Consider the following 13,482-nt stretch of genomic DNA (forward strand, 5'->3'; position numbering starts at 1 on the left):
ATATACAAAAATGTAAAAGTAACTTAAGAGGATTTAAATATTATATTAATATATAAAGAAATATTATATGTATATTAAAATCAGTCACTAAAATTAGCTATCAGTATAAAATATATGTTACAATATAAATATATACTAAAAATAAATTAAATTATACATATATTTATATACAAATACATTAATAATTGATTTTAATGTACAAATAATATTCTTGTAATATATAATACATGCCCTTGTTTTTTTTTTCAAACGAATCGTAATTAACAAATTCCCGTAAGAATCGTGGAAGCAAACGGCATATCAAAGCAATAATGTTTGACTTGTAGGGAGAAAACTATTACTATAAAAAAATATTTAAGAAATAATAGAAAATTAATTCAAAACAGCTAAAAGTAATTTTATTTAATATTTTTTAGTTACTATTAAAATAATTAGATAATATTAAATATATAATTATACAAGTCACCAAAAAAAAATATATATAATTATACAATTATAAATATCACATATATAAAATTATAGATATTAAGTAAAATAAAATAATTTTAAATTATTATCTTTCTGATATTATCGTAACTATATTGAATTTAAGGTTGATGTGTTCCTGTATTTATAGAGTAACTTTTTTACAAATTTATTTAATTAAATTTATATATTTAGATATTCTTTAAATAATAGAATTGAAAATTGCTGTTTTTTTGGTATGTAAACGATTATATATATACACGTAATTTTTTACATTGTACATGAATATTAAATTCTATTATTTTTTTATAAAAGAGTAACTACATACTATTAAATATATAATTATTCTTATATATTTGTTTATTAGTTTAAATTTTAAAAGAAATAAAAAATACAAACTTATTGTAATTTAATATAGCATTTGTAAAGATATGAATTATTATTCTACAAAAACTTCTAATACAAAATATATAAAAATGAAAAACTATTATGATAAAAATAGATAAGAAACCATTTTAAAATCTATTTCGTTTTATGATGTTTACCTTGTATATACCTTAAATAGGATAAACTGATTAAGTTTTACAGGGTCAAAACTCTCAAATTTGGCATTGCAATGATTCAATCTCATAAATTCATAATAGACATCTGATGGAGCCATTGGGAGTTGGCAGGAATTATGACTGGATTATTCCCCGAAACATTTTCCCCTTATTATTTTTTATTAATTATGTAACGGCAGTGATGTTGATATCTAGAAGTTAGCTTTGGGTGAATAATTTCAGATTTAGTAAAGAATATGAATTAATCATAATCTTCTTCACCTTAATAGATTAAAAATAAATTTACAAATTTTATGAGATAAATCAACTAACTAAGATGGGTTATATTAAATTCACTAACTTTTGACATTCTAAGAATGTTAGTGGGGTGTGTTTGGATTGAAATTTATATTATAAATGAAAATTTACATAAAATTAATTTTATAAAATTAATTTTGATTAAAAAGAGTTAATGTGGTTTATATTTGATAAATTTTTATAAAAAAATAAATTATAATAAATTAAATATTATTTGAATTATATTATTTAAAAATTAAATAAAAAATTACTAAAAAATATGACTTTAAATAATTATTTTATATTATCTTATTATTTTATTTTGAATGTTTAAATAAATTCTAATACTCTTTTTCTAATTCTATTTTAGCTATAAATTTTCACTACTTATGATTTTAATATTATTTTTATGTTAATTTTTAATTTAGTATTTTTAATGGAATTAATAAAACCACAATACAAAATAAAAAAAATTGTTCATATAAAAAAGAAATAACAAGAGTCGTAAAAAAAAAATAGAAAATTCATATAAATAAAAAACAATAAAAACTCTATAAAAAATAACAATATGCATGAGAGAACATTAGAAAAAAATATTATAAGAAAAAAATATTAACAAAATTTATGATATGAATAATAAAGGACAAAATTAATAGATAAAAAATAAATTTTGTTAGTTAAGAAAAATAAACCTAAAAACTAGAATTTTTAGTTTTAGGTGAACGTGGATTGGACTACAAAATTACGTTTGCGTTAAAAAAGAGAACAATAACAAAAAAAAGGATAAAATTTTTAAGAAAATTAACCGTGAGTTTGATACTACAAACACTAAACTAAATACACTCTAATAAATTAATCTAGTATTTATTGGTATTGGTTTACAATGGACTAACTCACTTACTCACATGTTACAACTTACATTTATATTTACACATAACACTTTTGCTATTAAATTTACATTAGTATACATTAAGTATAACTCATAATTTTTATATTATAAATAAACATTTTTATTGTTGTTGACTTGTTGTCATCATGTAAATGTAATTATATAATAATTATTTTAACGAAGATTTTCAATGCATAATAGCTATATTATATAACTATGCATAATATATTGTCTTAAATAGGTCTATGACCCATATAATTATCTTGTATTTGGAATTTGGTCTCTATAAATATATTAGCATATTATATTATTCTTAATATTATTAGGTATATCAGTTATTAATTATTTTAAAACTAATTTTAGTTTGGCTAATTTTTTAAAAATAAATTTTTAAAAATTATTCAGTTATAACTTATAATTATATAATTAACATATTTATTTTAGTTTTACAAATTATAATTTATCTCGTGCATGAAAGGAGTTATTAAATTTGTATAATAAGAAAAATCAACACAAAATGAAAACAATAAAGCTTATTAAATTTAAAAAAAAAATAGGAAGATATTTTTGGGCATAGGAAGTGCAAAGTTATGTTGGATTTCGATCTTTTTTTTTTTTAATATATAATTAAGGTTTTTTTTGCTATATGGGTGTCTTCAATGAGGTTGTGCAGTTGGAAGAAAGAAAAGGTGCTAGTGTGTTAACAACATTATCGAACAGGTAGATATAGAGTTGAATGACAGTAAGTTTACGTGGTTCATGGGGTCAATTGTGCAGTCAAATTAATAGAATATTGGTGAGTTTGGTTTCATTGTTATCATTTGGAGCACTTGGTTGAAAAGGAATGACAGAATTTTCAGGAATCAATAATCAGGTGTTACAGGAGTAGTTACAAAGAGTGGAGTGATATTTGATCTTTTGGGTTGTTGATAACTTTTGTCGAAGATGATTAGGAATTAGTTTATCTTATCTGTTTCGTACTTTTCTGTTGAGACGTTGATGCTCCACCTTGTTGTGTTGAGCTTTTTATTTCAAAAAAAATATATATTTTAGTTAGTTAGAGTTTGTATATATACATAGTAGTTACAGTAAAACTCTAAGAATTAGTGTTGTTATTTCTTTTATCTATATATTATCGTTTTTCTCTGTCTGTTCATTATTACTGGGCTCAAAGCTTCAAGACTTTGTCGTACTACTCTGAGTTTTTCTCTTTCTTTTTTTCATCCTTTTTTTGCACAGCTCATACTATAAAATTTAATGAAAATACATCGCTTCTATTATTGCAATTGTATAAGACGATGACTCCGATCAAATAAGCAAAGAGAATATTTTAATTTGTTCATCTCTTCGAAAATTTCATGGTAGATTCAAATTCTAAAAAAAGTGTTTTTTCAGAAATTGGCGTTCACCTTTTATCGCAACCGCTCAATCAACTATCACAACTACACTCACAGATAAATCGTAACAACGTAAGTCTCCTTTCTGATCCGTCAAGATGTTCTTTCTCCGACCTAAAGAAAATTCTGGAGTTTCAATTATATCTCTCAAATTAGATTCTAAGAACTACAATGAATGGTCCGAGCGATATTAATCGCACTAAAATCTAAGAACAAGCTTTTTTAAAAGTATACATGTCTAGAATATTGACATCTAATTAACAAAATACACACATCACAAAAATTTTAGTATACAACAAATAAAATTTAATGCACAACACAGAAATTTTAATGCACAACACAAAAAATTTATGAAGAACTATATATCCAAAATATTTATACCTAAGCAACAATATAGATACATCACAGAAATTTCACTGTACAACACAAAAATATTTGAAACATCACATGTTTAAAATATGGCTCACTCAACCAACAAATTATATTAGGGGCAAAAAATTATGTGCTATGGATAAAAATCTATGTTCTATGTGTAAAAATTTGAGTAAATGCCCTTTCCGGTCCCTAACCATTTGTCCGATGGACTTTCCACTCCTAAGAAATCTAAAAACCCAAATCAATCCCTATCTACTTTGATATATGTACGTTCCAGTCCCTATAACCGGTTCCGAGCAGGTCACTTGCTGATGTGTCAGTAACTTGTCCATGTGGGTTTCTCTTCTTCATAATTGAGACAAATCGCCCCCTGGACCTTTGTTAAAACGTTGCGTTTCATAAAGAGTAGTTATCTCCTGGGTGTTTATTGTTATTTAGGGTTTTTTCTTTATTCTTCGTTGTGTAGAGTAAAGATAAGGACTTTTCTCCTGAAGAAGAATATGGCTATGAAAGTCAGAGACTTTTCTTCACGAACCGTGGAGGAAAGCAGTGAAGCTGGGAAGAATTTGTGCTGGAGTCCGACTCTGGGTTCTACTGGGAGTATAGGAGAAAAGGCAAACCAAGGCAAGAAAAGATTTGTAATACCAGATATCATTGCGGCACATATGCAATATTGTTTCAATCTAGCACTGCAGAAAATCTGAACAGGCTTTTTTTTGTTGCTCTTATTTTAGGGTAATTATTTTTCAATTTTAGCTTTGTTTCAAAATTTGTTGCCATTACCATGGAGTATTATTTGTTGCAGACCGCAGCTCCACATTGCAAATACTTTGTTTGGCTTGATGAATATATTGAGTCATATTCACATAAAGCTGATGTCAATCAGAATGGAGTGGTTGAAAGCTTGAAGACGATGGAGGAAAGATTGGAGGCACTGGAAGTAATGATGGCGAAGCAGGAAATTGAAAAAACATTTGGAGGCAACACCAAATGCAGAACCTTAACCACTTTTTTAATTGAAATTGCAGTTACACTTATAATTTCATCAATTTTCAATGGATTCATTGAGAAAAATGTGAATTTGATTTAGTGTGAAAAGTTATATAAATAGAAGACAATTACTTAATGTATTATGGTTAAAATTCATGGCTTGTATGAAGACAACAACTCATGTTATGGTTATTTACTCTAACTTAGTGATACTTAATGTATGTTATTTCATGTAGTTAGTAGAAGTTAAAATAGTGTATTGAGATATTATCATATTGTATCATTATGTAATTGTGAAACACATGTCTATGAAGATAACAATGTAAATATTCAAATATGTGACACATTTAGAATTTCACTCCAATTCATGAGAGTTTCATAAAAGTTGAAACTAATATATAAAGCGATTCATTGATTCACAAACCAAACCATGAGTGTTTCACAAAAAGTTCGCTCTAAAATATGAACAGCTCCAGAGTTTCACTCATAAGACCATGTATGTTTTTCAACTTTATACTAAAATAAATACCAAAAAAATTGATAGTATCTCTAAATCAACCCTGAGTATTATGTAGACTTCAAATCAGAACCTAATCATAACATCAAACTTAACCAAAATAACTAAAGTTCTACATTCCCTAAACAACATAATATCCAAATAGCAAGTTCTTTCACTGTTTTTTTTGTGGAGGCTTCATTCTTGGAGTTGGAATGAACTTGAATAGCCTTGATGAGGTCCCAGTGCTAGCTGTTGCCAGAGTTTCATTAGAGATTGCAAGAGAGGTTCTCTGTAAGACTTGTCCTTCTGGTTGGACTTGTACATTGTGAGTAGGTGCGTTGGGCTACACTGGAGGACCTGGGGGCCTTCTGACACTCTATTTGGGCCTAAACTTTGAAGCTGCAGAAGGGGGATGAGCCTTTGGAGCATGAGTTGTGGCCTGATTCATTAGAGCAGTTTGATCAGTTCCTAGAACCTGGTAAAACAATAGTGAATCACATATGGGCTCCAAAACTGCATCTTTTGTGTTTAAAAAAAAGTTAAGAACTATGGTGTGTCTATTTACCTCTGCAGTTGGGGCAGTTTGTGAAATGTTTATCTCATCTGGCTCTATATGCAACCTCTTTGGCATTTTTTTTTGTTTTTCCTAGCCTTATCCTATATCACAGAAACATGTTTTGCAGCCACATATGTTTACAAATATTAACTCATTGTGAATACTCAAAGACACAACCCAAAATCTATATAACTTACAAAATACTTGTCTAAAAATAGAAAACTTACAAGAGGGTCCAGGTTAATAGGTTCAGGTTCTTCAACAAGTATGTTATTTACACCACCATCAATACCAGCCACATTCCCTATAGGGAGAAGGGCAAGAGCTACATTTTCAGTCATCACAACCAAAGCTTTGCTAGCCTCTTTTGCCTTCTTCCTTTTTGGTTGCCAGTCAGGTTTAACTGGTGCTCCCTTGCATGTTTTATAATAATACCCCTTCTCCCCGCATTTGCTACACGTTACCTAAAAGTTCTTCTCACTTTGTCGCCAATCACTGGGGGGGGGGGGAAGGGGTGCACCGGATTCAGTCTGACGTTTCTTTGGACGACCAGCTAGTCTTACTATCCTAGGAGGTTGTGGCTTTGGATGGTTTGTCTTCTCCCAAAATTTTTTGCTGTTCACTGGATTTACACACAAGTCATATGTTTTCCTCACAGCATCCATAGTGAGATAAGGGCTCACAAAGTCTTCAGCAGCCTTGATCCTCAACCTAGAGATAGCAGCAACTGCGTGGACACATGGTATCCCTAGACAACAGCAACAATAACATAAATATGGTAAGCTAAAAGAAAATAACAAGACAAGAATTAATAATTAATGTTTACCTGTCAACTGCCATGCATTGCAAGTGCATGTATATTGTTGGAGATTGGCGCCCAATTTGTGTTTTTCCTTAGTAACTTCAAATAGAACCCTGTCATTATCTCCGTTCCATTGTGCATTCCATTTATGACTCTGTGGTTTAATGTGCCTGTCAAGCCTCCACTGCTGCGCTAGTGCCAATTTCTCAGTGTACCTCCCTAGAATCCTCTTGTGCTTGTCCATCTTTTTCATTATTGTACACCTTATCTCTTCACACATTGTTAGAATCGGCTTCTCCCTAGCCTCAACTATCATAGAATTTCAAACCTCACACATGTTATTGGTGAGGCTGTCATTCTTCGGACCATGACTGAAATTTGCCTTGCACTAAACTCCTGGGTCAAATTGATTCATATACTCCCATCCTCTATGGCTCACACTTTTAAACTTTTCCATTGATGCTTTGAACTGCACCTGAGTAGTGTACTTGGCAGCATGCCATAACATCCCTTTATCTGCTTGTTATTCCATATTTGTTGAAGATTCTTCCAAATGTACAGCACACAATTTCTATGGTGTGCATAGGGCATGAATTCCTTTGCTGCACCCATAAATCCCTGCAAAGATGGTTTAAAAATCAAATATAAACCATTTATAATTGCTACAGACATCTAATTATAAACCAATTGCTGGTAATAGAAGTCACTGATATAAACCAATTATAAGCAACTTAAGCCTATGGCTATAAACTAATTATAATTGTTACAAATATCTAATTATAATCCAACATGTATAATAGAAGTCTATAGCTATAAACTAATTATAAGTCAACTATATTGTGCAGAATTGTATTTATAAAACAAAAAATTATATGCCAATTATAATTGTTACAAATATCTAATTATAATTCAATATGTACAACAGAAGTCTATAGCTATAAACTAATTATAAGTCAACTATATTGTGCAGAATTGTATTTATAAAACAAAAAATTATATACCAATTATAATTGTTACAAACATCTAATTATAATCCAACATGTACAACAGAAGTCTATAGCTATAAACTAATTATAAATCAACTATATTGTGCAGAATTGTATTTATAAAACAAAAAATTATATGCCAATTATAATTATTACAAACATCTAATTATAATCCAATATATGCAACAAAAGTCTATAGCTATAAACTAATTATAAGTCAACTATATTGTGCAGAATTGTATTTATAAAACAAAAAATTATATGCCAATTATAATTGTTACAAACATCTAATTATAATCCAATATATGCAATAGAGGTCTAATTATGACTTGATATAACCCAATTACATGCTACAGACTTCTTTATACACTCTAATAAACAGCATTAACACTATAATCCAACTATACTCTGCAGAATTATAAACAATATCAGAATAGATTGGCAAATGTTGTTACCTTCTGTTAGTCGGACATGAGATTTCATCTGCGCACTTGATGGTCTCCCAAATCATCCTGTAGCCGAGTTAAGAACCACATCCAGTTCTCTGTGTTTTCTCACAGCATATGCAATAACGAATACATGGTTGTTGGTATCAAGTGACATTGCAGTTAGGAGTTGGCCTCCATAATACCCCTTTAAAAAGCATCCATCTAGGCCTATTAGTGGTCTACAACCCTTAACAAATCCATTTCTGCATGCATCTAAGCATATGTAAATTTTATCAAACAGCAGTAGAGACTGTGGAATTGGGTCAACACACATGTCAGCCGTGCTGCCTGGGTTACTCCTATGCAACTCTTGTAAATAATCCCACAACTTTTCATATTGTGCCTTGTCATTTCCAACAACAATTTCCCTAGCTGCTTTCAAAGCCCTTTGGATCATTTTTGGATGGACCTGAACATTGTGGTCCTGTTTCATATGCTCCGTTGCTTTCTTCGGTGTCAGCTTAGCCTGTGTTGCCAACTTTTTTTCTAGCTTATCTATGACCCATGCCCAATCGGCCAAGTTGCTTCCATAATCCCTTCCACATGTATGCTTGTTGTGAAATGTTTTTATCTCAAATTCCATTATTTTTGAGTTCCTTGCCACGTATATCAACCATGGACAGTTTTTCTCTGCACATCTAGCCCTGATCCTCTCCTTCTCATTCTTGATATACATGCAATCTCTTCCATCCCAGACAAATACATCCTTCAAGGCCTTCTTAAATGTCTCCATACTCAAAAATTGCATTCCAAGCTCAAACTGAACCTCTCCATATTCATTTTCTTCACTGAAATCAAGTCCATGCATTGTCCTCTCATCCTCAGAAGATACCGAGGTATGACACTATTCAGAAGCATATTCATAGTTGTAGTCATCACTGTCACTCTTCTCATTAACCACTACTGAACTTCCTAATTCATCTTCTACTGGCCCTCCCATATCTGTTTCTACTGGCCCTTGGGCAGAACCCAACCCACTCGGAGGTGTCTCAGTTCGATTTTCTTTACTAGATTCACCATATAGTACATGTCTCTTCCTCCTCTTCCCGGTATACCTCTTTGACGATTTCTTACCATTTTTCTTAGGTGACACTTTCTTCTTGTTTGATGGAGACACCGATGCATTTTCCTTTGTTTTTTTTTCACGTCTTTTTGGTGACTCAATATCACAACTATCAGTCTCATAACCAGGAGGAGGAGGCTTGTAGGCCTCATCCTCGGCACTCTCGTATCTGTTATCCGATGAAGAATCATCTGTGAACACAACGGGCTCTTCCTTTGGTTCTGGCTCTGGTTCGACTGCCATTGGTTGACTTACTGGGTGCTCAAAGTAGATGTAGAACTCATTTCTATCTGGACAACTTAGGGTGGCTTCACACATGTCATTAATATCCTGGTCACCCTTAAGCATATGAAGCCCAAACTCCAAGTTTTTTGCTGCTGGATCAAGCCAGTAAATTTCTTTGTATTCTGGATAACCTAATCCCCTGAAGTGTTCTTCTAAATCCTTCTTGTTGACAAAATCAACATCTATGCATGGGTGGAAATTTCTCAATCTTTCCATTTACGTATCGTAACACTCTATTTGAATCTTTCTTCAGTCTCCCACCATGATGAAAAATAGGGACAATAAACACACATCTGTAAAAATCCAAACCACAACTCAGTAACAGAGCTAAACTTCAAACTTAATCAAGAGCAAATAGACTACAATGTCTATCAGTTAAGAATTCTTAACTCATCAGTAAACACAAAGGTAGAAACTTTCAAAGTTAACATCACTGTTATAGTTTCGCAACAACCCTAACTCATCAAACAAAGCTAGTGCTTCACCCCATCCACCCATAATCACCATGCAGAGGAGAACTGAGTTATTAAAGCTAATTTTACTCCCACTATCTGACACACTCCTCAACTTGACTACAGTAAAAGATAAAGTAAGTAGAAGAGAATGAAGCATTCCTTACCGTTTCAAAGAAATTTGCCAAATGCAGTCAATGTCTTCCCACACAGTGGTGTAACATGCTCGCACGTCCTCAACGTAACACTCTTTTGGAAGGAAGGAGAAAGATTTTCAGAATTAAGGGCAAATGTAAATGATGAGGGAGAGGAAGGTGTTTTATAGAATAATGCTCTTTATGAAATGCAACGTTTCAATAAAGGTCCAGGGGGCGATTTGTCTCAATTATGAAGGAGAGAATCCCACGTGGACAAGTTACTGACACATCAGCAAGTGACCTGCTCGGAACCGGTTGCAGGAACTGGAACGTACATATATCAAAGTAGATAGGGACCGATTTAGGTTTTTAGATTTCTTAGGGGGTGGGAAGTCCATCGGACAAATGGTTAGGAACCGGAAAGAGTATTTACTCTAAAAATTTCTATGCTATATTGATAAAATTTTTGCTATAAAAAATTGTGCTATATGTAAAATTTTGTGTTATGTCAATAAATTTTTCTACTCTCTAAAAAAATTACGCTAACAAGATACGAAAAAAGAAAAATGGTAATGCATGTACGCGTATTTTTTTGTTGAACTTATGTCAACTTAATTAAACTTAGCCACAAAAATAGTTGTACATATAACATTACTGTAAAATAATAATCTTTTAAGTTTTAGTGAATCAAAATAAAAAAATATTTTGTAAATACAAAAAATTTTAAATTTTTTCTAATTTTTCCTATAGAATATCTGAATAAGTATGTAGAAAAAAATAACGGGTCTCACCAAATGAGAGGAGGATACCATTAATTTTTCTTGGCATAACCAAATGCTCAGGGGGACTATTGATAGTTCTAATACTATTTTAAATGAGAGAAACTACACATCAAATGTAACTCACCTCTCCAAAATTGGATGACTTTTAACACGGATATCTCAAGAATTAATGAGTTAAGGAAAGCTGGATGTGGAGGTTTAATAAGAGACAACAATGGTAAATGGATAGCAAAATTTTCTCGCTTCATTGGAGACTGCTCTGCTTACAAGGCAAAAATTCTGAGGTGTTGAACAAGGACTGAAAATAGCTTAGATAGTGGAGCTGAAAAAAATTATTGTTGAATGTGACTCCAAAACAGTTACCATAAAGCTAAAAGACAAGAATTTAGCTAATCATCCCAATATGCTCGTAAGAAAATTCACCGCTAAAAGGAGAAAGAATGAAAAATTCATTTTGTAAATATCTATAAAGAATGTAACAGAAGTACAAATTGTCTTGCGTGTAAAAGCTTAAATTTATATCTAAGATTACATTTTTAGAATATTCCTCTTAGAGACGTGATAAATATCTTTTTTTATGATAAAAAAGAGACTTCTTTATCCCAATTATTTTATATTTAGGTCTTTTGAGTTATCAACTCTATTTTAATATTAAAAAAAAATTGGCTATGAAAAATTAAATAAAAGAGAATTTGGCTACTGGCCAAGAAAAAAAAGGAAAACGAAAAGGAAAGAATTTAGTTGATAAACCGAGCTATGTATTCCAATTCACAACCATCGGTCCCTCAAAGTAGCTAAGTACTAAAGTTTAGACCTTTTTTATTAAGACAAACACCAATTAAAAAAGCAACCAAGATTAGAAATATATATATTTTTTAAAAATATCTTCTTCCTTGAAAATCAAAATTCACCAAAAAAAGAAAAGACCTCATTTTTCCTGGATTAATTTGCATAAATGGTCAATAAATCAAATGCCAATTATAAAGTTATTTATGTACTTTTTTTTTGAAAGCAAAAGAACTCAACACACTAATGTGGAGCAAATAGCAACAGACAACATAAACAAGCAGGCAACTCCAAACGGTACCATAATTCAAAGAAAATCAATCCGCATGTCATCTCCGGCATAGCTATCAACAACACTAGGAATGTACACCTCTCCACTCGTCGCAGCTCAGCATGGTCATGTTGATGATATCTTCTACGCCTTTGCTTTTATTCTGAAATATCCTCCTATTCCTCTCCATCCAAATGTGCTAAATGATCGCACAGAAGCACCTCAAATGCTCCTTCCGATCCTCTTTTCTACGCGGCTCATCTGTCCAACTTAGGAAGTGGTCTTTCACTAACTCTGGAAACGACCAGTGTCGGCCAAACACAGATAACCAAGCACTCCACACCTGTCAAGCAAATTCACAGGCAAGAAATAAGTGATGTACTTGCTCAACATCCTTATTACATAAAACACAACTCTTATCATCCTGGCTAATAATCCCAAACCGACTTAGCCGTTCCTTGGTATTCACCCTGCCTATCAGGACAAACCAAGCAAACAACTCCACCCTTGATGGAACCAACCCTTTCCATATGGTCTTCGTGAAACTGTAAGTGGTAACGTCCTCTGATAGCATTCCTTCTTGTAGTACCTGCAAACAAGAGTTAGTTGAAAAGATACCAAGTCTATCATATTTCCACACAACTCTATCATCTCTATTATTTGCTAGCCTCACAGGTCTCAAAATCTCATGCAACTGACTCAGAAGGTCTAACTCCCACTGAAACAGCTCTCGCCTCCATTGGAAGTTCCAACCCATTCTAACCTATCCCAAAACCCACACTCTCTAATAACTGAATCACATTGGTTTGAAACAGAGAAGAGTCTAGGAAACCGATCTTTTAAGGATCCACAATGTAGCCAAATATCCTTCCAAAACTGAGTCCGTCGTCCATCACCAATCTCCATAGCCAGGCCTGTAAGCATCTTTTCCCTTAGATGTGGCTCCTTGATTTGTATATGGCAAATATCCTTCCATGGGCCTCCTCTAATGGGCAGCACCTGAGTCGACAGTAGCTCATTTGGCCTCAGATTATTGCAGGAACAAACCACCTTCTTTCATAACGGGCATTCTTCTTTAGCAAAGCGCCACCACCACTTAAACAACAGTGCAGTGTTATGAATCATAGCGTCTCCGACTCCCAACCCACCTAACTTCTTAGGGGCCTGTACCAACTCCCATCTCACCAACGCCATACCATTTCTCCCATCCTCCTTACTCCATAGAAATCTTCTCTGCAATGAGATCAACTTCTCAGCAACTGCCTTTAGAATCTTGTATAAGCTCAAATAATACACTGACAAGCTGTTCAAGACTGATTTGATAAGTACCAACTTCCCCGCTTTGTTTAGCACCTTAGCTTTCCAAAGGCTTAGCTTGTCTTCCACCTTGTCGATTATAGGCTTTCAGGTCTTAACCAGC

General features: G+C 32.2%; 1 protein-coding gene across 1 annotated transcript; it reads right to left on the reverse strand.

Moving 5' to 3' along the window:
* Positions 1-8,305: 8,305 nt before the first annotated feature.
* LOC140178438 (uncharacterized) lies at positions 8,306-9,094 on the reverse strand. The gene has a single exon (XM_072215517.1). It carries the CDS (start codon positions 9,092-9,094, stop codon positions 8,306-8,308), a length of 789 nt encoding a protein of 262 aa, XP_072071618.1.
* Positions 9,095-13,482: the final 4,388 nt, after the last annotated feature.

Source organism: Arachis hypogaea, chromosome 14 (genome assembly GCF_003086295.3).
Source record: "Arachis hypogaea cultivar Tifrunner chromosome 14, arahy.Tifrunner.gnm2.J5K5, whole genome shotgun sequence".
Lineage (NCBI taxonomy): Eukaryota > Viridiplantae > Streptophyta > Magnoliopsida > Fabales > Fabaceae > Arachis > Arachis hypogaea.